The 23,548-nt window shown below is 40.2% G+C and overlaps 1 protein-coding gene across 1 annotated transcript in view; it reads right to left on the bottom strand.

The window, feature by feature from the left end:
* The window catches only part of SIM1 (SIM bHLH transcription factor 1), a 72,082-nt gene that overhangs the window by 21,850 nt on the left and 26,684 nt on the right, over positions 1-23,548 (bottom strand). The window contains exon 9 of the mRNA XM_027551339.1: positions 9,672-9,840. Within this exon, the coding sequence (XP_027407140.1) occupies positions 9,672-9,840 (169 nt within the window). The remainder of the gene's footprint in view (positions 1-9,671; positions 9,841-23,548) is intronic.

The raw sequence follows: 23,548 nt of genomic DNA, 5'->3' as shown, positions 1-23,548 counted from the left end.
CTCACTCTCTGATTTTTCACATATAAGTGGCAGATTAGATGAGCTTGAATTAGATGGGTGCAGGTGGTGCCACCTGCTCCAGCCCCTTATTGCAGCTTTGTCTGGCCTTCCATTGGTTTATTCTGAGTCTCGACAAAGGACGGCTGCCCAAGCTGCTCTTGGCACTGTCCTAGACTTGGGCCAACAGATTATTGGCAGGCATATCACTGGCCTTCTGCATGCTGAAAGAGGAGATCTATCAGACTTGTAACTTTGTGAAAAGAAACTAAAGCTCAAAGGCTCTCTACCGAGGTAATCAATTTCAAACTGGTGTCTGTAAATGGAAGGATGGATCTACTTTCTCATCTTCTAAGTCAAGTACAATAAGGAAAATAATAAGGAAAACTAAAAAAGCACAAACTGTTAAATAATACACATCCAGACCTTGACCTTCCAGGAAAACACTGCAATTCAATGTGCCATAATGTGCTTAAAGAGGTTTCGTAAAAATCTGTGAAGGATGGATGAGTTAAGGAAATCTAAATTTCTTAGCAAAGATATTCAAATCCAACTTAACTCTACAAATTTCACATTATGACTGGGTCAGATCCCACCAAAAACTGTCAAGTTAGGCATTGCTCTCTTGATTTTGACTATTTGGTTTTAATAAGATTTTATTTGATAGGTTTTCTTAAAATAAATTTTCCTGGGCGTATTTTGATGGTGGATTCAGCCATCCCCCTGCTTCGCCTCTGTTCAGCTGTGGGGCAGAATCACAAATTCCAGCCATCATTTCCATTAAGTCAGAAGCACAGGCTTTCCATTTGATTTAGCACAGCTGCTTTGCCCACTGCCCAACTTCTTTTTTGACACTAACTCTCCCCTAGATCCAAACCATCCTATGTTATGAAAGAGAGATGTGTTTAACATGAATTATGCCTTATAGCCAGGGATCTGTGGGGATGAGAGGTGGGCTGCAGCTGTGCTTTGGGGGGCTGGGTAGGATTTAAGAAGCTCAACAGGAAAGGTGTCCTTAGGCGAGTACACAGCTAGGGTGGAGAATTGATGTGGTGGGGCTAGAGGTGGCTGACAGATGCAAAGATGTAGCCAGGACCAGGTTGTGGAGATTGGGCTTCATACTATAACCAACATAGAGCCTCTTTAGGTTTTTAAGTAGGGCTTGGGGGGAAGGGGGTGAGCAGTGGGTACACAATTAAAACGGTATTTCAGGAAGCTTACTCTGGCAGAAATGATTAGAGACCAAAAGAACAATAGGAGGCTGATGAAGTAGTGTAAATGTGACGTGTTCTGAAGAGCCCAGAACTGGACAAAGATAGTGGGCATGGGATAGAGGAGGAGCTAAGGGTCAGGAAAGATCAAGAAGGAACATGACCTGCACAAGGCCTTTTGTGTCTAGAGGTTTGGTCAAAAACCAAACCAAACAAACAAAGAAACCAAAATTTTAAGAGACTTTTCCCTTTCTTATGGAAGACAACTATACAGTACCATAAATGCACTTAGATTATTAAAAGAATAAGAGAGTTATCTAGAAAGTATCTACTGATCATGGGAATTGGACCCTGGAACTAGGGCTGAGCCCATAAACAAAGACATGTTTCTGAGATGGAAGGCCAAACAGCATTGCTTCTACAGTAAGTTCCGTACATACAAACAAGCTCTGTTCCAAGAGTACAGTTATAAGTCCAATTCGTTTGTAAGTCCAACAAAGTTAGCCCAGTACCCAACTAACACAATCAGCCATATAGTACTGTACTGTAATATGTTCATAATACTTTTCACACAAATAATAAAAAACAAACAAATAAGAAAGAAAACATTTTTACTCTTTCGGTACAGTACCTTGAAAAGTACCAGCTACGTCACTGCTGCTTTTGTGCTTGCTTCTGGACATCCTGGGCTTGAAATAAAGATACTGTTCTACTGTACTCTATACAGTACTGTACAGTAAAGTACACAAAAGCACAACCATCTCTAGAGGATGCATGTGTGTGACAATGTGCATGAACTAACTCACATGATCGGACATGTGAACACACGTTCTCACTATTAGACAGTTCACAACTTGAAGGTTTGTATGTAGCGGACTTACTGCATAGATACCTCAGGGCAATCATTTTGTAATCAAAACACACACATACACACACAGAGTAAATATCAGTTGTCACTTCTCTCTGTGGTTGCACTGGAGATGACAGTGGAGACATGGAGACTAGAAAGCCCACTCCAGGACAAGATGCAGATGGTTCTCTGCCTTAGAATGTGAGCCAGAGAACACTTGTTCAAAGTTTTGCCCTTGAAAGAGCTTCTAGATTCTACCACATTTAACTCCTCCTTAGCAGGTAGGTATTTGATTTGTACTGCAAGATTTTGTATTTGTGAAAGCATCCTTAGGTTTTTTTGCATGTGTATCTTTTGCTTCTTTACATAGGTTATAAATTCCATAGTAGCTGACATCCCATTCAAGTACTTTTGCCTGGAAAACCCCATGGATGGAGGAGCCTGGTAGGCTGCAGTCCATGGGGTCGCGAAGAGTCGGACACGACTGAGCGACTTCACTTTCACTTTTCACTTTCATGCATTGGAGAAGGCAATGGCAACCCACTCCAGTGTTCTTGCCTGGAGAATCCCAGGGACAGGGGAACCTGCTGCCATCGCACAGAGTCGGACACGACTGAAGTGACTTAGCAGCAGCAGCAGCAGAATATTTTCCCTCCTTGGGGTTTTTAATGTCTCTATAGGCAACCAACAAAGTATCCACCTTCTTCTTAAAGTCTTTACTTATCCATTCATTCATTTCATTAATATTCAGTGAGTGAATAAGTGGAGGACACACAGATGCTGGGTCAAGGTAGGGGGCAGGTATGAAATAGACACAGTTACTAATTTCAAAGATATTATAGTCCAAAAGAGAAGCTCTGACATATCCAGAAGGCAGTAGAAGATAGATTATTCTAAATAGAGGCACAAAGGAGAAAGTTATATTTCATGAAAGAGGTAGCATTCAGTCCTTAGATGATAGGCAGAATTTTGAAAAATAGAGGCAACGCAGGCAGAATAAATGCATAAGCACAAGCATGGGGGCAGGAAAGGACAAGGCATTCAGCAAAGAGGGAGCAGAGAAGTCTGGCTGGATCACAGGGTTCATGTAATTTAGGACTCAATTATAGGTAACCTTGAGTGACAGCTAGGACTGTGGCAATTCTCCAAACACTAACATGATCAGTGGTCCTTTAAGGTCAACCTGAGAAGCAGGAAAGGCTGAAAATGAAAAATTTCCAAAGTGGACAGAAAATTAAGATGAGCTCCGATCTCCAGCGTGACAGAGCTCCTGGGACACAGGCAGTGGGAGAAGAAGGATAAACGGGTAAGGGGCGAAAGCGCAACTGGAGGTGGAGAGTGAGTCTGGTCTTTGACGGGGCACCCAAGAGGTTCAGGGCCTTATTCACTGTCAGCCTGCAGCCCCACTGCAAACCTTGCAAACAGGAATAATTTTTTTTTAGTATTTATTTATTTATTTGGCTTAGTTGGGGCATACAGGATATAGTTCCCTGACCTGGGATCAAACCTGTGCCCTTTTCATTGGGAGGACTGAGTCTTAGCCCCCAGACCACCACGAAGTCCCAAAACAGAAATAAATTTGAACCTGCTGGAAACACCCCAAGGTATGAGGGTCTCTAGGCCTAGAGGCTATTGTCAGCTTCCAACTCCCACCTCCAGTTCACTGCTGGAAGGACAGAGGAGCCCCCAAGACACCACCAGAGCTTCACCACTGCCAATGATGCCTTTATCACATACATGCTACACTGTGTTTAAATTTTTTGTTTACATTTTTATCTCCCCCACTGAATCTGTAAGCCTTCTGGGGAAAGGGCCATATACCCAGGTCATCTCAGTTCTCCTGTTTCTTTATCCACCTATCTTATCAACTTCACTCATCTATCAATTCATTTACCTACTCACTCAATATGTTCTAAGGGCTTTTGGGTACCCAAAGCAATCTGGTTATCAAGGGCAAAATCTCCTGTCCTCAAGGATCTTAAAGTCTCCATTTACTGCCTCCGAATTTTCCTCCTTTCATCTTCTAATAATAATCTCCTGATATTTCTATAGAACAGGTGATATCTGAAGTTCCGACATAACCATAAAACATAAAAAGCCTGTACAGTATAAGAATTTCAGAGAAGATAACTTTTTTTTTTTTTGCAAGATGCATTACAGTTTTTGTTGTTAATGGTCAAGGATTACATGTTTTCATGTAACATATAAAACATGAAATGAAGGGCTATCTATCCTAGTATTGATAAAAGTATTGATACTATGTGTCAATAGTATCACCAAGGGAAATTCTTGGTCCTTCTTTTCTCTGTAGCTTAAAAGTCAGCATAGGAGTCACCGGTGTATTTTTTGAGGCCAGAAAGAACCTTTGTAGGAAGAAAGCTTCTACCTTCACTGAAAGGAAGCCAGATTGCTGGCAGTGAAAATTAAGAGGGTTCTGTGGGATTATTTAAGGTAACAGATGTGGAGTTAAACCTCCAGGTGTTACAATGTATCTGTAACAAGATATTAAACGCTTTCAGATTTCAGAAGTATACATAGTTTTATGCACTGTTATTATAGAATTATATAGTGTATTGCTTATTACTGACTAGGGAGAAAGCAAGAGAAGGGCAGAATGAGGCAATAAAACAGGAGGGCACGCACTGTCTCTAATAAATGTAACAACTATAAACATGCCAAGAGGAAAAGTTTCAAAGGAAACTAGAATCAGGAGGCAATTTATTCATGATTGATGTGGCTACACTATGTCAAGATAACTCACAACTGTATTGGAGTAGCCATGACTAGTTCCTTCAAAATAGATGGAAGAGACTCTAGCAATTGCTAGAGGTAAGGTCTGAAAAATAAATTCCATAAACTCAATATTTTTAATTCAACAGAACTGTGAAAAACATAAGTTGCTATATTCATGAATATAAACCCAGTAACAATAAAATACAACTTTCATATTGTTAAGATAGCTCTACAGCAGCACAGTAGCTACCTGCAGAATCTTTGGGAGTTATCTCTAATATTTCTTACAACAAATCTTTCAAAACCATTCAAAACAGTTTTGACCTCTCTTGTCCCGAGTAATACATAGAGGTACAAAGGTGACCGAGTCATTCATTAAGTGACTATAATGTACTCAAGCCTAAAATCATTCCCAAGGGCATCTCATACCAAGTGGGGACCTGAAAGTTCATCTACGACTGCAGACTGAGTAGTGACAGTGAATTACAATTTGTGCATGTCTCACATCTTCAAGTTAGGGTGCCTAAATAATTCCAAAAAGCAGTGGTGCTGTTTGCTATTCATCAAATGTCTGTTAGAAATTTCCGGATATGCCTAATACATAATAGAGCAAAGAGCTTAATAAATAATATTGATAGCATCATTACATCATTTTCATACCTAATAAAAAGCACAAGATGTTACCTTATGAGCTCAATTTTTTTTTTTTTTTTTGCTCTGGAAACAGCCTCTTGAAAAATCTGAAGAGAATTTGTATACTAAAAATATGTAAACATGGAAATAACAAAAAGTAAAAGATTGTATTTTTGAGAGGAGGAAGAAGAATTTAAAATTAAATACTATGAAAATCTTCATCATTTTGTAAATAAAAATATATTTATTATGCATCTATTATTGTCACTAAATACAAAATGTAAGCTTTAAAATACAATTTCAGAGACTTCCCTGGTGGTCCAGTAGTTAAAAATCTGCCTTCCAGTGCAGGGGACAAGGGTTCAATCCCTAGTCCAGGAACTAAGATCCCCCATGCCATGGGGTAACCAAGTCCTCACACTACAACTAGAGAGCCTATGCTCCACAACAAAGACCCAGTGCAACCAAATATATATAATTTCAAAAATAAATCTATAATGATCAAAATACATCTATAATGAGAAGAGGTACAAGCAGTCAAGGATAAAAATAATTTAACCTTCCTTCCTCTACAGTGTTTTTCACTGCAGTTGAGAACTTTAGCTCAGACCCCCGCTAGACTCACCCAGGACTATGAAAATGAGCCTCCCGAGTAGTCTGCCTTGCTTCAGCCACCTTAATGCTTCATTTCCAGTTCAAAACCTTTCCTGGTTTTCCATACAACAAAATCCAAATGCCTTGACCTCACAGATATTTGGCACCAATCAATGAATGTTTCCAAACATATAACCCCTTGTCCTTAACCACAGGGACCCACTCTCCCCCACTTCACCAGTCACACTCAGGGTGTTCCTGCATCTCTTCAGAATCCTGGTCTTTCTGAAGTGTCCTCTCCTTTCCCTTATGTGCATACACCTGAATTCTACCCCCAGAGCTAGGTCAACAACCCTCCCCAGGCATATAGACTGACATCTCTCTTGAAGCCTTTTGTATACATCATCCTCTATATGCCCCTCATTCTAGTTCATAACTTATCATTCCAACTGTACTGAAACACTTAAGGGCGTTTCTTATACCACTTTTTTATAGTCTAGCACCTACTCAACTGCTATCCCCATTCACCACAATGGCCAGCATAGCATCGCTCTAGTGTAGGCACTCAGCTAGCACTGACTGAAGCAACACATAATAGCAATAATGCAAGAAAGTTGAAAAATAAGTATTCTTCAATAATATAAGAGTGATTTGGACCAAATAAGACTTTTGAGAAGCTACATTATTTTCTGTTCTTTAAAATTTCTGAGAATGCAGGATTCCAGATGGCAGTACTGAGCTGCTTCCTTTCAGCAGAAATGGATGAGTTTGCCCTGATGTCATGCTTTTCCCCTGTGTCGCCCCAGAGGACCCGCTGTTTACCTGAGGACAATCGTCCTAGGACAATTCACTGCAAAGGCTGTTCCCTTTTCTGTCTACACGCATGGCTCCCTGAAAGCAAAGACTGTGTTCCATTTCTGATCTCTACATATCAGTAGTCCATGTGCTAGGAACTCAGTCAGTGATTGACCTAGCACCATCATTATCTAAAGCAAACGCAATTAAAGAATAACCTTTACTAGGCACATAAATGTTAAGTAAACTTAATTCATGACTGAGATTTCAAATGAGACACAGGGCCAAAATTCTAAGGACTGCATTTATCTAAGAATTAACACAAGAATGAACATTTTAAAAAGTCAAGAGAAACTCTATGTGAACACAGGTGTGTGACGTGAATGATTTTAATGCATCATAGTACATTTCTAGAAGAAACCACCATTTTGGAGAGGGAAAAAGAGGAAATAGTGGGTGATTTTCTACTTTCCACTCTTCTGTATTGCTTAAAAAAAAAACAAAAAACTATGAAACATGTACAATTTCAAATTAACTCCTCCTCACATGAACCCAAGGAGCAGTCTAATGGCAGTTAAAACATTTTTTTTTAATGTGTAGATAGTCTAACATTGTTTGCTAAGTTGCTTCAGTCACGTCTGACTCTTTGCCACCCTATGGACAGTAGCCCTCCAGGCTTCTCTGTCTATGGGATTCTCCAGGCAAGAATACTGGAGTGGGTTGCCATGTCCTCTGCCAGGGAATCTTTCAGACCCAGGTATCAAATCTGTATCTCCTTCGTCTCCTGCATTGGCAGGTGGATTCCCTTGCCACCTGGGAAGCCCTAGTCCAACATTAGTATAAACTAGAGAAATTTTAGACTTAAGAGCTGAGGTGAAATAAAATGTAGATGGTGAGGTTTTGAAAGCTCAGTGGGGATATTTGGGTTTTGTAGCGGGATATTTGGGTTTTGTAGCTTTATTTCTCTGTAACAATGGACAAATTCCTTCTTAACTTAGTATTTCCTAATTTAAATTTTTCTTTCATTTATGTGTCCAGCACTCCTATCCCTATAAGGATAAAATTACCCAAAGGAGTAATTCATTCTTCCAAGTAACAAAAAGAGACAGTAAAACTCTTTCCCCAAGGTATGAGATAGTAATAAATAAAGCTTCTCAGATACTCAATAAAAAGAAGCAACTCCTCCTCTATAGTAACTTGAACTAAAATGCACTTTATACATAAAGTGCTCAGTCTTCATAACTGAATGTTTACATTGAAAAATGTCCAGGCATCACACATCTACTCCTCTTTACACTTTGTCAGGGTAAAGAAATCTGGTCTTGGTGGGAGATTTGAAACCATGTGACAGCAGTCCCTTGGGACACAGATCTCATCTTCACATACCAAGCTAAAATAATCTAGCAAATAGTAGCTTCTTAGTGACCCATGAGCTCAACAAACGACACTTCCTCAAACAGTACATACTTGTTGACGTTAACAGAATTAAAAATGTTCTGATAAGTAAGGAAATAATAGTTTCTGGACTCTCTAGATTGCCATTTTTACTTCAAAAAATTAAAAACACAAATGATAAAGACCACCTTGATGAAAAATCTCCGAATCCCGGTTGGTTTTCTACCAGCCCAGGAATCATCTCCTGAATTACCCTAATGAACTGCAGGAATTGGGACATGGTGCCCTTAAAGAACGGAGAAGGCGATGGCACCCCACTCCAGTACTCTTGCCTGGAAAATCCCATGGACAGAGGAGCCTGGTAGGCTACGGTCCACAGGGTCGTGAACAGTCGGACACTACTGAGCGACTTCCCTTTCACTTTTCACTTTCATGCATTGGAAAAGGAAATGGCAACCCACTCCAGCATTCTTGCCTGGAGAAGCCCAGGGACGAGGGAGCCTGGTGGGCTGCCATCTATGGGGTCGCACAGAGTCGGACACGACTAAAGTGACTTAGCAGAAGCAGCCCTTAAAGAAAAGGATGGTCACAGGGTACCAGGAGTGAAAAATCCTCAGTTCCGTCCTACTTCCTTCAGGCCAGGAGAGAGTTGTGCCTACATTTGACATAGACAAGTTTCTATATCACAGAGGCTGATAAGGAAAAACATTCTTTTCTTCCTTCCAACCATCAGGACTTGTCTTTGTACCTTGCGGTGTTTCTGGAATACCTCCTCTGGGTCTCATCAGCTCACCACCTTGCAAAGATGAGAAGAGGGCTGCTTTTTCTACCATTCCTGCCATCTGGAAGACCCTCTTTGTTTCATTCCTCCCCATAAACAGTCCATCTGTGCTCAAATCTCATGGTGAAATGTACCCTTGATCTTTTGCCTCCACCTCTTAATTTATCCTTTGACTTCAGTTCCTGTCCTAAGATTCCATTTTTCTACATCAAGCTCTCATTTTTTTTCTACATTTTTCTACATCAAGCTCTCATTTTTTTTCTACATTTTTCTACATCAAGCTCTCATTTTTTTTCTACATTTTTCTACATCAAGCTCTCATTTTTTTTCTACATTTTTCTACATCAAGCATATTTTTCTATGCTTGCCCCATTTTTCTGGTTAATCGTTGTTGAGGAAAACACTCAGGACTATTCTCCTTGAAAATACAGTTATGGTTTTGACTGCAATGAATCCTCTCACAACCTTCATATAAAAGCAGTAAACCACAAGATCACTTCGAATTTTTACTAGCATAGTTATTGTAAAGGAAGAAGATATTTTTAGAAAGCTTTCCAGATTTATAGAAGTTTTAAATGTATTAAAGCCAGATAATTAATTCCAAACAGCTTCAATACTTCCTCCACTGTGAGACCAAACCAAGTCACAGAAAAAGAAAACTGCCAAGTGGCACTGCACCTACCTGAGGGTATGGGGAAGTCCTGGATTTGGACTTTGAGCCGGAGAGCCTGGACTTGGCCCCCTTCCTGCTGTCAGTCAGGGCAGGAGTGGAGCTGCCTGCGTAGGAGAAGGCTGGTTTGGAGGCTGCGATCTGATCCAGGGAGAGCTGCAGCCCTTTGTATTCCGTGTCCCTGCAGGGTGAAAAGACACAGCCCTTAATCGGCCACCACAGGAGACAGATACACATATTCTCTTACTGGAAATGACAGTCATTCATATTTGAAGAGGAATCAAGTGAAAGTTAGCCATATAACTGGATTCCACAAACACCTTGATTATTTTGGAAGTACCTAATATTTAACAAATCTCTGTGAATGTAGCTGCCAAATTATATGATATGCTCATGAAGATGCCTTGATTAAAATATACATTGTTCATTATTTTTATATAGTAGAAAATAAATCTAGAATTCCAGTTCTCTGAGCTTTTGTGTCCTTGCTGGTGAGTTATGCATTATAAAGTCTAAAGATTTTCTATTTGTGGGATGAGCTCAGCAGAAAACTGACCAACTGATGCTGTCTGATGGTTGACAAAAAGAATGTCTTTTATCAGCTGTTCCTTGATCAGTCATCCTGGGTAAACATTCCAAATACCCATATGGCTAGCAAACTAGGGTATCCAGGCTAACTAGTTAAAAATCCTTTTTCAACAGGCTAACTAATTCAGTTACCTGAGGATATACTTTGCCACCAGTTCTTTCTACTCCTTTACTCAGTAAGTATTTATTAGGCTCCTAAAATATACCAGACTTTGTGCTATATGGAGATGAAAGGATGAATAAGGCATGTAGAGCCCCCTACCCTTGTGCAGATTACAATCTCTTGAGGAGAAGAAACAATAAAGAAATAAACATAATGACTGCAGGCTGTGATGTGACAGGGGAAAAAGTGTATCTCAAGAGTTCACTGAGAAGGTACTGCTGAGGTGTTCAGGGACTAAAGATGACAGCTTGGCCCTGCCCACAGCTACCAACCACCTCAGCCTGCTCCCAGGCAGCAGGAAGTCTCGGCTGACTCCTCGGGTTTCATAAGAGGATATCAATCCTTCCCACTGGCAGCCAAAATAAAATGTTTCAGAGTCTTCCTTATGAGGACTCATGGGAGAATCTTCTCTCAGGTTCCAGAACTAGCCCGGCTGCTTCTGAGTAATTGATCTCTTTTTATCTCACAAGCACTGTGAATCATATCATGCGTCATGTTTCCTTCTTTGCAATGAAGTCAAAAAGCCCTGAGCCCAAGTTCGATGTGTCACCACCTCTAGCAAGTGTACAAATCCTCATGGCATGAATTCTGTGCAACAAACTCCACTGTCTCTTTATTTTTTTTCTTATATTATTTTTCCTTTCTCTAATGGGTTTACCTTTTTAAACATTCTGTATGCATTTTCCACGCTCTTCAGATTAAGATAGCTATGTTAAGTGTAGTATTTGATAAAATTATACACGTAAGAGTGGTTGGCAGATCTCCACCGTTCAGTGACTATCATTTACCTTCTTGTCCTTCTCCCTATCTGTCCTGCTACAGAGAGATCAGGCAAAGGCAAAAGTATAATTCAGGCAAGGAGTTCCTCCCCAAGTGACCAGAAATAGAAGCCGGCTAAAACAGGGCCAATAATATCACTACTACTAACTGGAGGGTAGTGATCAGTTCAGTTCAGTTCAGTGATGCTATGCTATGCTAGATGTCATCAAATTACAATGGTTTCATATCAAATAGCTCATCTACTCAGAAACCAACATAATTCTGTAAAGCAATTATCCTTCAATTAAAAAATAAACTTTTTTAAAAAGACCAAAAAAAAATTCTCCTTATGTGAGTAACAAAAATTTAGAAGGTAGGCATGCAATTTGTCTTTTGGGTTTTGGGGGATCTGATTACCTCACTGGTCTGTTATATGCTCTCCTTAACTCCCAAGAACCACACACAGAGCAGATTCTGAGCTCTCGCTGGTCAGAAACTCATTGCCCGCCAAAATGTGGCACCCATCTATTTTTCTGACAATATCTCAGAATTTTCCTTCATTAGCCCCTTGCTTCATCCAGAATAGTTCTCCTCAGATTGATCTTATACTTTCTTGACTTTCTGTTTCTTAAAATCCCTCTTATAAAGAACTACCTTAAGTCATACTCACCTCTAGAAAGCCCTTCCCGGGTGCTAAACCCATCCATTCCTTCAGGATGTGTTTACTGAGCACCTCTGTAGTGGCCGTGGGAGGACAGCAATGAACAGAAGGACTAAGTTACTACCTTCATGACCAAGGCACTGGGGCCAGTTCCCGAGGGAAGTGAGGAGGGAACCAGAAGGTTACCTCTTTCCTCCTCAAATCTTATTTTTCAAGGGATTATATCTTATCTTGCCCAGTGGATTCTGAGTTCCTGGAAGACTACTGTCAAGAGCTATTTTGCCTGTTCCAATGGCAACTGGCACAGTAGTTCACCTAGGTGGAAGAGGAAGAAGGTAAGGATGCAACTAAAAAAGGATTGCTTTCTTCAGTGACTGCTAATAACCTGAAACCCAACAGCCTTTCTCTGTGGAAAAGACCCCTGTGGGCGGTGAGTCCCCAGACACACCTGACCCTGAGGCCACGTGCATGTGACAGTGAGCAAGCTAGGCGCTGGCAGGAGGCAGGGCTCCCATCCTTGACCATATTCTGTGTCAAAATGTACTTCCGTCCACTGGACAGTGGAGTATCCACTCAGCCTCTAGAACTAACAGCAAGAAACATGTACCTCTGAAAATCAACTAACTAATTTTTGTCAATTCATTCTTAATGCAACATTTCAGCACAGAGATGTACAAGCAGAGGCTACAGGATTCACTTTTCTCTTACACACTATCAGACCCCAGAGTATGCATCTTAGACATTGAAAAAGTCCAAAATTTTTGCATAGTTTCCAACCAATGAAATACTCCAAATTAAATAGGCTTAAATAAAGTTTGAAAGCCAATTAATGATTGTAAATTCTACATATTCATATGAAAAAGCTAATAAATATAAAAAGTCATACTTTGAATTTTTTTTTTTTTGGCCACATTGTGGCATGTAGAACTTCCCTAACCAGGGATTGGACTCATGCCCCCTGCAGTGGAAGTCCAGAATCTTAACCACTGAACAATCAGGGAAGTCTCCAAAGAGTTATACTTTGGATACACCAATAAAAATATTAATGTTTTGGTGCACCAAAAAATACAAAAAAGAATTCATCAAAACTGAGCAGAAGATCATGAAGTCAAGTAGATCACAGTGTGAGCCTCTTACTGTGTGATAACCTGTCTAGACTTCAATTTCCTCTTTACACCTCATAGGGATGTGCTGAGGTTCAGATGAAACTCTGTGAAAAGCTCATTGCACAGTGCTATAAGATAATACATGCTTAATAAATAGTCTGGTTTCCACCCCCTAGGGCACTTTTTGGCACCCGCTTTCCCCAGAGCTAAGGTTCACCTTGATAGCAATTGTAATACGTTTCATTCCAAACACCTCCCTATGACATATTTCTTTCCTTTCTATCCCAAACTCATTTTGATTTGCTCTGTTCCTTTTTACCCTCTAAACTCTATTATAGTGTGGCCAAAATATTTATTAAGTTAATTAAGTTTTTTATTGCTAAGTCACCAAATGAAGACCATAGCACAACACAGACGCGGCATTCTGAGATGAGTGCTTCTCTGTTCGGGACTCTAACAGCTCAAAAGATGTGTCAGGATGAAAAGCACAATAAAAAAATACCCACTTAAAGACTTTTCAAATACGGTTGATGTGCTGCCAAGAGCCGCTCTGAATGGTGGATTCACTGAGAACAAAGCATTTGTTTTACTGTTACAATTCTATTAAACTGAGTATTTCATTTGTATAGATTAAAGGTCTAGATACTGATGGGAATCACATTACGAGTTCCATTTCCTTCCTCCAAACTCAGACACAAAGAAGAGTCTGGCTCCCCCTCCCCCTCATCCCCTAGAGAGATGCATTCTAGTATCACACACATATCCTTAAAGGTAGGTGTACACCCAGGAAAGTCGGTCAGTGCTTCCCTGGGCAGTAGGACAAAATAAAATACGTGGGTGCACAGATCTTAGCCCCTGAAATGAGTATGGAGCTTGACTTAGCTGATTTTAATAAAGGAAGAAGTCAGCCCTGGTCAAGCTTTCTTGAGAAGTGCCACATGGGTCATATTCAGGACCCCACAGGTAACCCTCTTAAGGGCAGCTCTCCCAGATACTTATCAAAAGCTTAGCAAAAGAGGAACTGTAGCATATGCCATTTGACACATTTTTCAAAATGGCTGTTGATACCAATTTACTTTGTATTTTTCTCCTTTTAATGACTTGAACCAGCTCTGTAGACATCCTCAGGTACCCAGGCTCTAAAAGCAATGTGAAACAGGTAATTTGCAATCACTAGGCCTTGCAGTTTGTCAATCTCATCCATATTTGCATAGACCAAAGTAATCCTCTTATTCCACTACAGACAGCCAGAAATCATTCAATTTGCAGAATTAACCATCTGAGTCTACTCCAAACTTTATAATAGTCATATACATATTTAGAACTACTCAAATTCCAACTGAATAAAAAGGGGCTATTTTTGCATCATTGGTCTCCTCAGCCTCTCCTTAAGCAATATCCCATGACCACTCACAAGGCAAATGCCAACTTGCGATATGGGAAGCTCAGAGTGATGCCCTCTTGCAAAGCAAATAAAAGATGTCTTCACTGCTGAAAGGTACGGTCAGCTTCAAAGAGATGCATCAATGTCACGTCTATCATTTTGACTGGGAGCCTGGCATTCTCTACGCTGACAGCAGCACCAACACATGTATGACCCTTGAAGCGAGTTGGAGTGAGTGCACAGAGAAGTAATCAACAGCATTTGATCAGTTCATGTTGAGTCAAGATTCTTTGCAAGAATTTCCCTCTTCATCTCTACCTTACCCTATACTGCTTTTATTTTAGATTCCTGAATTTTTGCTTCTGTCCTATCAGTTTTGGAGCTGGCCATTCTGGAGTTTGTTGACTTTATGTTATGTGGCAATTCTTAAAAGATGTTGCCAGATTTCCCAATTGAGCTACATTTTTTTAAACAGCTGAAGGTGATCAAATTACTGAGGAAAACGTGGAAACAAAGACATACAATTGATTTGGCTCCAAAGGCGCTGACTGAAATAAGCAGAGGATTGCATTAAACCGTGATCGGATTAAGTAGGAATGACTGTGCCTTATACTAAACTTTTTAATTGGATTCTAGAGTCACTGTTACACGAAGTGCATGACCTTCTTTATATTCTGGCAGAGTTGCAGCCTGGCCACTGGGTAAACCTCCGCAGCAGAGAGACCTACTTTCTGTTTCATTTTCAGGCTCCCATGGAGCCCAGCAGAGATAGCTGATAAGGAGGATTCCATACTGTGAGGGGTTCATGAATGAAGACAATCTGCTGGGAAATTAGGCGAAGGCACCCTTGGAAATGTAATAGTCTCATACTAATAAGTGGATTTGTGTTTGCTCCTTGTGGTTTTCTCCGTTTGATTTGGTGATTTTAATAGTTCCCCAAAAGTCTTGGGTTTTATGTAAACATTGCCTCTGCCTAGAAACCTCTTTCTCCTCCATTTTGTAGGTTTCGTCCAATATGCTATGGAGTGGACAGCCCCACAAGGGTAAAGGGTGGTTTACCCTTCCCATATGTGACAGTAAATATTACATAATAGTCAATGAGGTTTACCATCATGTTGTGATTTCAAGAAGGAAAAGCAGGGGTATAAACAACAGGCAAACAGCAACAACTAAAAAGGAAGTCAAGAACTGTAATGTAAGATGTGGCAAAACCAACCATCCTCACAACAGGGATAGCATAATGCATATGTGCAAACCCACGACACAAACTGAAATACAGCTAAGACAGACTGCACACGCTGCACCCAACTCTTCCCTTCCCCTCACTGGCCACAGTGATCTCTCCCCGCTCTCTCTTCTGAGGCCCTATACCAGTCACTGCCCCACCACTCACTCGGCACTTATTCTCTCTCACGTGAATGGAATATCTAATGACGTGTGTGGGTGCCTGCATACTAAGTCACTTCAGTCATATTGGACTCTTTGCGACCCCATGGACTGTAGCCCACCAGGCTTCTCTGTCCATGGGATTCTCCAGGCAAGAATACTGGAGTGCACTGTCATGCCCTCCTCCAGGGGATCTTCCTGACCTAGGGATCTAACCCATGTCCCTTCAGTTTTCTGCAGTGACAGGCATGTCCTTTACCGCTTGCGCCACCTGGGAAACCCATCTAACGACAACCTCCTACATTTTTTCTCTTCTAATGGTCTCTGTTTTCTGTCTTGCAATATATCTTACAGAGAACAAACACTCACTTGCAAATGGTTGACAAAATAATTCTCACTGCAATAAACTGTCATTCTTCTCCGATCCAAATGACGCAAAATTTAAAAACTGGCAAAACTTTCTACATATATGGGAAAGAAATATCTGCTAAGTAAGCAAGTTTATGTGAGGGATTTTTAAATTCCCAGCTTATAATTAATAATAATCATTCTGAAATTCTGTGTGATCTTAAATCAAAGAAACTAATCATATGCTACCATTTTAGTGGTATGTATATTAACTGCACTTTTAAAAAATCAAGTTGTGATGCAAGCATCACATATGTGATATTAGGGAAACTAGAACACTAAATTAATTTCATCCTCAACTATGTCTTTAGAACCATTAGAGTCGTATTGAAGGGGTGAGTAGTAATAGTGCTTTAAATCCCCAGAGATATACTTCTAAAAATCAGTAAGAAATATGTATGCAATAGAAAAATATAAAAAGGCTGTAAACAATGCACAAATTGCTGAGAAATAACTCTCTAAAGGTTCAGCCTCAGTAGCAATAACCTGTGTGAATTCATCAGCTATCAGATGTCATTTTTGCCTTTCAAATTAGAAAAGATTTTTAAAATGACAATAAATCTCAATGAAGACAAGGTGAAATGGGCATATATACATACTACCAGCAAGAGAATAAACTAGCAGTTTTTACCAACAGTCTTAGGTGTGTCCAAACCTTAAATCCAGTAATTCCACTTCTATATCTTATGAAAATAATCAGAGATGGGTATCAAAAGTCTATATACAAGGGTGCTTATTAGCATAATTCTTATATTTAATTGTAAATAAGCAAATAAGAACCAACAATAGAAGCCTTATTTAATTACGGCATACCATTGTGATAAAATATTATGCAGTCATTCTTTTTTTTTTAGTTAATGTAGAAATACTATTGATAAAGTAAAAAATTATCTTTTTTAAAATTAACATGTACTGTATAGGCATGTATATGGGTGTGATAAGGAGTTGGACATGACTGAGCAACTAAGCACAGCACAGCATAGCGTGTAATACAGTGGGTGGCAAAAAACTAAAATGTTAACAGTAGAGATCTGGAAAATAGATTAATGATGTTCTTTACATTCTCTTTATAACACTCCACATTATTTTAATTTTTCTATAATAAACACATGTGACTGTTATAATCAGAAAAATATTTCTTAAAAAAGAAACACCAGTTGAGGCAAACTTTAGGCACTCCTATCTAATGGTGAAATGGGTTCCCAATTTCTTTTCTTTATATAGAAGAAGCCGGGGCTGCTTCTTTGTGAATAATGTTAAGTTACAAAAGAGAAAGCACGACTAAACTTCTTTTCCCCTAGGTTCAACATCTCATGCACGTCATTTATAATTTTTAAATGTCCACATGTCCTTCTGCTCTCTCAGTGCCTGTACATTTCACTTACTTTCTGATCTATTTTCCACCCTTCCTACCTTGTAGAATTATCTGTCTCTAAAGGCTTTCAAGTGAACTATGGGGCATTTTATTTCCTTCTTTGGAGACTATGACTTAAAATATTACTTATAATTGAAAAAAAGGAAGCCTCACCATGGAGTTTCTTAAAACAGTTTAGTTTCATGTGAGTTATAAATGACATATTTGTCATTGTTTAAATGGCATAAACCCTACTTTGGGGACACATTTCTTGTTCTGAGGAACTTAATTTTTTATGCTCAGAAATTTATTCTATACCTGGCTACTAAAGTTTAGGTGTGTTTGTGAATTTTCCTCGTCTAAAGTTCCAAATCCTATTGCTCTTACAGCTAGTCTATATCTTATTGTCCTAAGGTGATATTTAAAAGTCAAATAAACAAATGCAAAATGTGCTGCCTCTTTTATCAAAGGCAAATTAAAAAGTGTCAGTCTCCTCTTCCATCATGAGAACCCCTAATCTGAGTCTACTTCTAGAGGAAAAAAAGCCAAATATAAAGAAAGAAAAATGATACAAATACCAATCAAGTTTTTCTTATGTTTTGAAATTTCCACAAATAGAAAATAAAATGCATACATGTCACTCTGACTCCTCTTTTTCATGTTTCTATCTTCTCTGTCCATCTCTCTCACCTTTGCTGTCATTTATGACACTGATGTTTTTTAAATATATCTTCTCTTTAGAGATCTTCCAATATCTGAAATAGATGAATAATGGGGGAATCCCTCACCTAACCTCTTACATTTGGTTGAGGTTCCATTCTCACAGGAATAGCTTGCTCACCTAGTTCTCCTGACCCTTAGAAAGTTGATTCCTAAACCCTAAAACCCTTTGGCAGAGAGGGTGAAAGAGCACATCTCCCGTTTTCAACTCCACACAAACTCCAGGAACAGAAAAGAAACCTGTAATCACAAAGAAATCATCTCACAATACTGAGAAGTTTCCTTGGCTCCCTTGAAGATGTCTCAAGAAAATCTACTGGTTGATGTTCAAAATCTATCATTAGACACTTATTTCTTTGGCTGTAGACAAATCCTGGGCTTCCCTGGTGGCTTAGATGGTAAAGAAACTGCCTGCAATGCAGAAGACCTGGATTCAGTCCCTGAGTTGGGAAGATCCCCTGGAGAAGAGAATGGAAACCTACTCTAGTGTTCTTGCCTAGAGAATTCCATGGAGAGAGGAGCCTGGCAGGCTCCTCTGGTGGCAAAGAGGAGGGTGGCAAAGAGTCAGACATGACTGAGCGACTAACACACACACACAAACAAATCCTATCCTCAAGATCTCAGGGTCCTCCAATTCCCCACAGTGTTTGAGGAGGCCCCACAAGGCCAAGCCTTATGACACTGTTGCAAGCTCTGCCCTTTTCCATACAACACAAGACCCTGGCATTTCTGCAGATCACAGAAAAGGTGAACCTCAGGTTTCAAACTCCCTGGGAAAAGATGCAGCAAAAAACGATGGTGTGATTCTATGTTTTCAAATGCACAAGTCTTCATTTGTTTAACTTAAATATTTTAAAATATCTCCTATAGCATTTATTCTTGATTAAACCTATTCTAGATAGTTAATCATTTAATGGTTTCTTTACAGTTGCTGAGCAAACAGTTCATTCATACCTATGACATATCAAATCTCACAGACGTGTTCTTTAATTGGATTCATTTATTTCTAATCTCCTTAAGTCCTTACTATTGTAATGCTTAACTAAATATATATTAAACTCTATTATTTAAACAGCTAAAACAAATTTGACGTGTATTTTATGAATAAGAATTTACAACTCAACAAATGTTCTGTTATTATTATTATGTACCTTGGTATTCAGGTTTTATTTTAAATTGCCTGATAAGTAAGTTGTGTTTTAACAAAATAAGTTCTGAACTGCTGCTAGAGATTTTGAATTGCCCATTAAAATGCTAAATTTTTCATTATTGCCATATGTGGAGTTGGTGAGCTTGTATAATACAATATAGAATATATAGTTATAAACAGAGCCCACTCTAAAGACAGGACCGGAGGAGGCAACAGCACCCCCCTCCAGCACTCTTGCCTGGAAAATCCATGGACAGAGGAGCCTGGTAGGCTGCAGTCCATGAGGTCGCACAGAGTTGGACACGACTGAGCGACTTCACTTTCCCTTTCCACTTTCATGCATTGGAGAAGGAAATGGCAACCCACTCCAGTGTTCTTGCCTGGAGAATCCCAGGGATGGCGGAGCCTGGTGGGCTGCCGTCTATGGGGTCTCACAGAGTCGGACATGACTGAAGCGACTTAGCAGCAGCAGCAGCATCAAAGACAAGATAGGCAAGTAGGCAGCTGCCTGCTTTTATGATTTGTGGGGATGGAGAAGTTTCCTTGGCTCCCATGAAGATGTCTCAAGAATAGTCTACTGGTTGATGCTCAAAATCTGTCATTAGACATTTATTTCTTTGGCTGTAGACAGATGGCTCAGAAAAGGACAACAGGGTAAGCCTCATCTATTATCTTTCATTGATCCAGTTTATCAGTTCCTTTCCCTAGAGCAGTGATTCTCAAATTTCTGCATGCATCAGAAGCACATGAAAAATGTATTAAAACACAGCTTACTAGGCTCTACTTCTTAGAGTTTCTCATTTGCAGGTCTAGGATGGAGCTCACAATTTGCATTTTTAACAAGGATGGTGCTGATGCTCCCAGTCAGTGGACCACACTTTGAGAACTAGGACAATTGTTATCAGGGATGAGAGAAACTAACAGAATCAGAGGAAAGAAAGGGCACCACAGGGAAAATAGAAAACCACTGAAAAGGGAGGGAACATTCCAAAGACAAAATTCACACTTCCCCCAGGAAGTGCCCTGACTGCATATATTTCACCAAACTACTCCCATCCCCATCCCTGACTGTTCGATTCCTTTCAGCCTCCTCCTGGGCACTTCCTGTTCCTGCAGACTCTATACCACTCAGGCTGCAGGGCTTGGTCCTCAGGCTGCTTCTCTATTCAAATCTACTCCCTAGTGATCTCAGTCCCTTTGCTGGCTTTAAATTCCATATGCTGATGATCCCCATCTCTAGCTCAGACCTCCTCAGACTCCAAGACACACAGATCCAATTGCCTACCTGATGTTTCACTCTGATGAACAACAGGCATCTCAAAATAAACATGTCCACATACAACCCTTGATTGCTGCCCTTTCCTACAAATCTATTTCTTCCCATTATTCACTCAGATTCCTGAGGTTGCCATTCTTGACTCCTATTTTTTTCCACAACTTATATCCAATCCATCTGCAAACCCCATCAGTCTGCCTTGAAAACATCCTGAACCTGACCCTTCACCACTACCTCCCTCTTTCAAGCCATCATTTTCCTTAATCTAGGTGATTATAATCACTTCCTATCTAGTCTCCCTGCCTCTTCCCATTACCCACCCTGAAGCTTACTCTCCACATCAGCCAGATGATCCTTTCAAAGCTTCTATTACTTCATGCCATGCCTTTGGCTCAAAACTCTTCAATGGCTACCCAAGGCCTTCAAAACTCAACATGATCTGACTCTGCCTATTCTAGCATTATCTTTTTCTGTTCTTCCCCTCTTTTTCTCTGCTCCAGCCACACCTCCTCCGTTCATCAACTTACCAAGACGGTTTCTACCTCTGGGCCTTTGCATTTGCTTCTCTCTGTGGAAATGTTCTCCCTGCAGGCCTCCATTTGGCTGCCTCCCCTTCATTTAAGAGTCCTCAGAGAAGCCTTCCCTGACCACTTCCATCTCTTTGTCCTGCTTAATTTTTTTCCTTTCATTTTTTGACATCACACAACATATTTCTTTGTTTATAAGTACTGTCTATTTCTTCCCACTAAATCATGTTCCATGAGGGTAAGAACCTTGTCTGTCTTGGTCATGACAGGGTCTCACCACAGAGCTTGACATGTAGGAGGCATTGGGACTTGCCAGGTAAATTTCAAGAACCATGCCCAGTTTTCAGTAGAGAGGACTATGCTCTCAACTGTTTCTTACCATCCTCTTAATTACAGCCACAGAAATTAACCTGAATCTAATGATAGAAATTTGTTTATAATGAAAGTCCTATTGAGTCAATGGAGATGAGACACAAATAGAAAAGAGATTATAATGTGAAATGCCATGTAGCGTCTCAATATTTTCCTCTGGTTTTCAATTAGCCCTCACAATAAATGCCACCCTGCACTTTGCTATTTCTTTAACTGCTCTAATTGGAGGAATGAGATTGACACCCACTCTGCCCTCCCCTTTGTGGGCTTCATCCTTCCAGCATTCCTGAGCTGTAACCCTGCAGGGGTCCATTACCCAAATCCGGCACAGCAAATAACTTCACTTTGCCAGGACGATAGTGAGATTTCAACAGCTAATAGAAATGCTGTGATGCTATTAGTCTCTTAACGGCTTTTAAAAATTAAAATGGAAACTCTTGTGTTGCATTTGGTTAATTCTGGAGGGAAAAAAAAATGCTGCTCTTTTCCTGCTGTATATTTGGACTCCAATAGCAATTAACGGGAGTGTTGAAAGAAGTAAATCTTGTAGGTCCTTACCTTCAGCCATCAGAACACATTACAGTCATCACAAGCGCAGAGAGTGGAATGAATGGCCAAGGAGCAGCAGCAAACTGAAAACCCCTAAAAATGCTCTGAACCTGGGATTCTATTTTTATCGTGGTTTTCAGCAGGAGGAGGAGAGAGCCAGCACATTCTCAGACTATGTTTCCAGAGAATGTTGCTATTCTCAGAGAGATGTTTAAGTGGCAAGGGACTTGGGTTTAAAAGTACAAACACAGAGGGAATTCCACCTTAATGGGTACCATTATGACATCCAGTTCAATATAATGAGGCTGTTTCCACGATCTGGCCAGCAGCCCATATTAGCAGGGCTTTCTGATGTGTATACAACAAATTCTGTTTGAACAAGAAATCCCAGGAAAAAAAAAGAGAGAGAGAGAGATCTTTTCACAAGCTCTATCTATTTAGCAATCAATCAAAGGAAAGATGTTCTTCTAGTAAAGAAAGTAGCTTGCATTTGAATCCTGGTAAAATATTAGATGTTCTAAATAAAATAATGATCTATAGGTGATGCTTACAGCTTGCAGCTGTGTGAACATGTCTTAAATGTTGGTGCTTAAACTGGTGGAGGGGAGGGGGCTGGGGTATGGAAGGTGAGCTGACTGGTTCTGAGTGTACCCAGACTGGAAAGCAATGGAGGCCCCGTATTGTACAAGAGAGTGAACTGTCCACAGACCTTGGTAAAAATCTCTGTAAAACATCCTATCAATTCCTGAGTAATAGGTGGAATTTATGAAATTGTTCATTTTTAACTATTCTAATGTCTAGAAATGGCAATTTCATATGTTTCACCCTAGTATGACTTTTGAGAGTCTCTTGTACAGCAAGGAGATCAAACAAGTCAATCCTAAAGGAAATCAATCCTGAATATTCATTGGAAGGACTGAAGCTGAAGCTGAAGTTCCAATACTTTGGCCACTTGCATCAATATTGATGCAAAGAGTTGATTCATTGGAAAAGACCCTGATGCTGGGAAAGATTGAGGGCAGCAGGAGAAGGGGACAACAGAGGATGAGATGGTTGGATGGCTTCACTGACTCAATGGACATGAGTTTGAACAAACTCCAGGAGAGCATGAAGGACAGGCAAGCCTGGTCGTTCATGGGGTTGTAAAGAGTCAGACACAACTGAATGACTGAACAACAACAACATCCTAGTACAGTTACCAGCTTAAAGACAGCAAGCCCAACAGGAAATCAGGTAGGCTCCGGAGTCTAGGCCCTGGATTGGTATGCTCACTCATGAGCCGTGTTGTATTGGCTAAGTCACTTGGTCTCTCTGAGCTTGTGGCACGAAGTAGCTACCCCTCAAACGTAAGTCCATCTTCCTCTCTAACCTTTCCATGCAAGAGAGCACCCTCTCATCCCTCCTTCAGCTTGAGCAGACCATCATCTTCCAGTCTCTCCAGGGCAAGACAATCTGGGAATTACCCTTTACAAGAGAAAAGCTTAAA

This window comes from Bos indicus x Bos taurus, chromosome 9 (assembly GCF_003369695.1).
Source record: "Bos indicus x Bos taurus breed Angus x Brahman F1 hybrid chromosome 9, Bos_hybrid_MaternalHap_v2.0, whole genome shotgun sequence".
NCBI lineage: Eukaryota > Metazoa > Chordata > Mammalia > Artiodactyla > Bovidae > Bos > Bos indicus x Bos taurus.
This window is presented reverse-complemented; position numbering and strand designations above follow the sequence as displayed.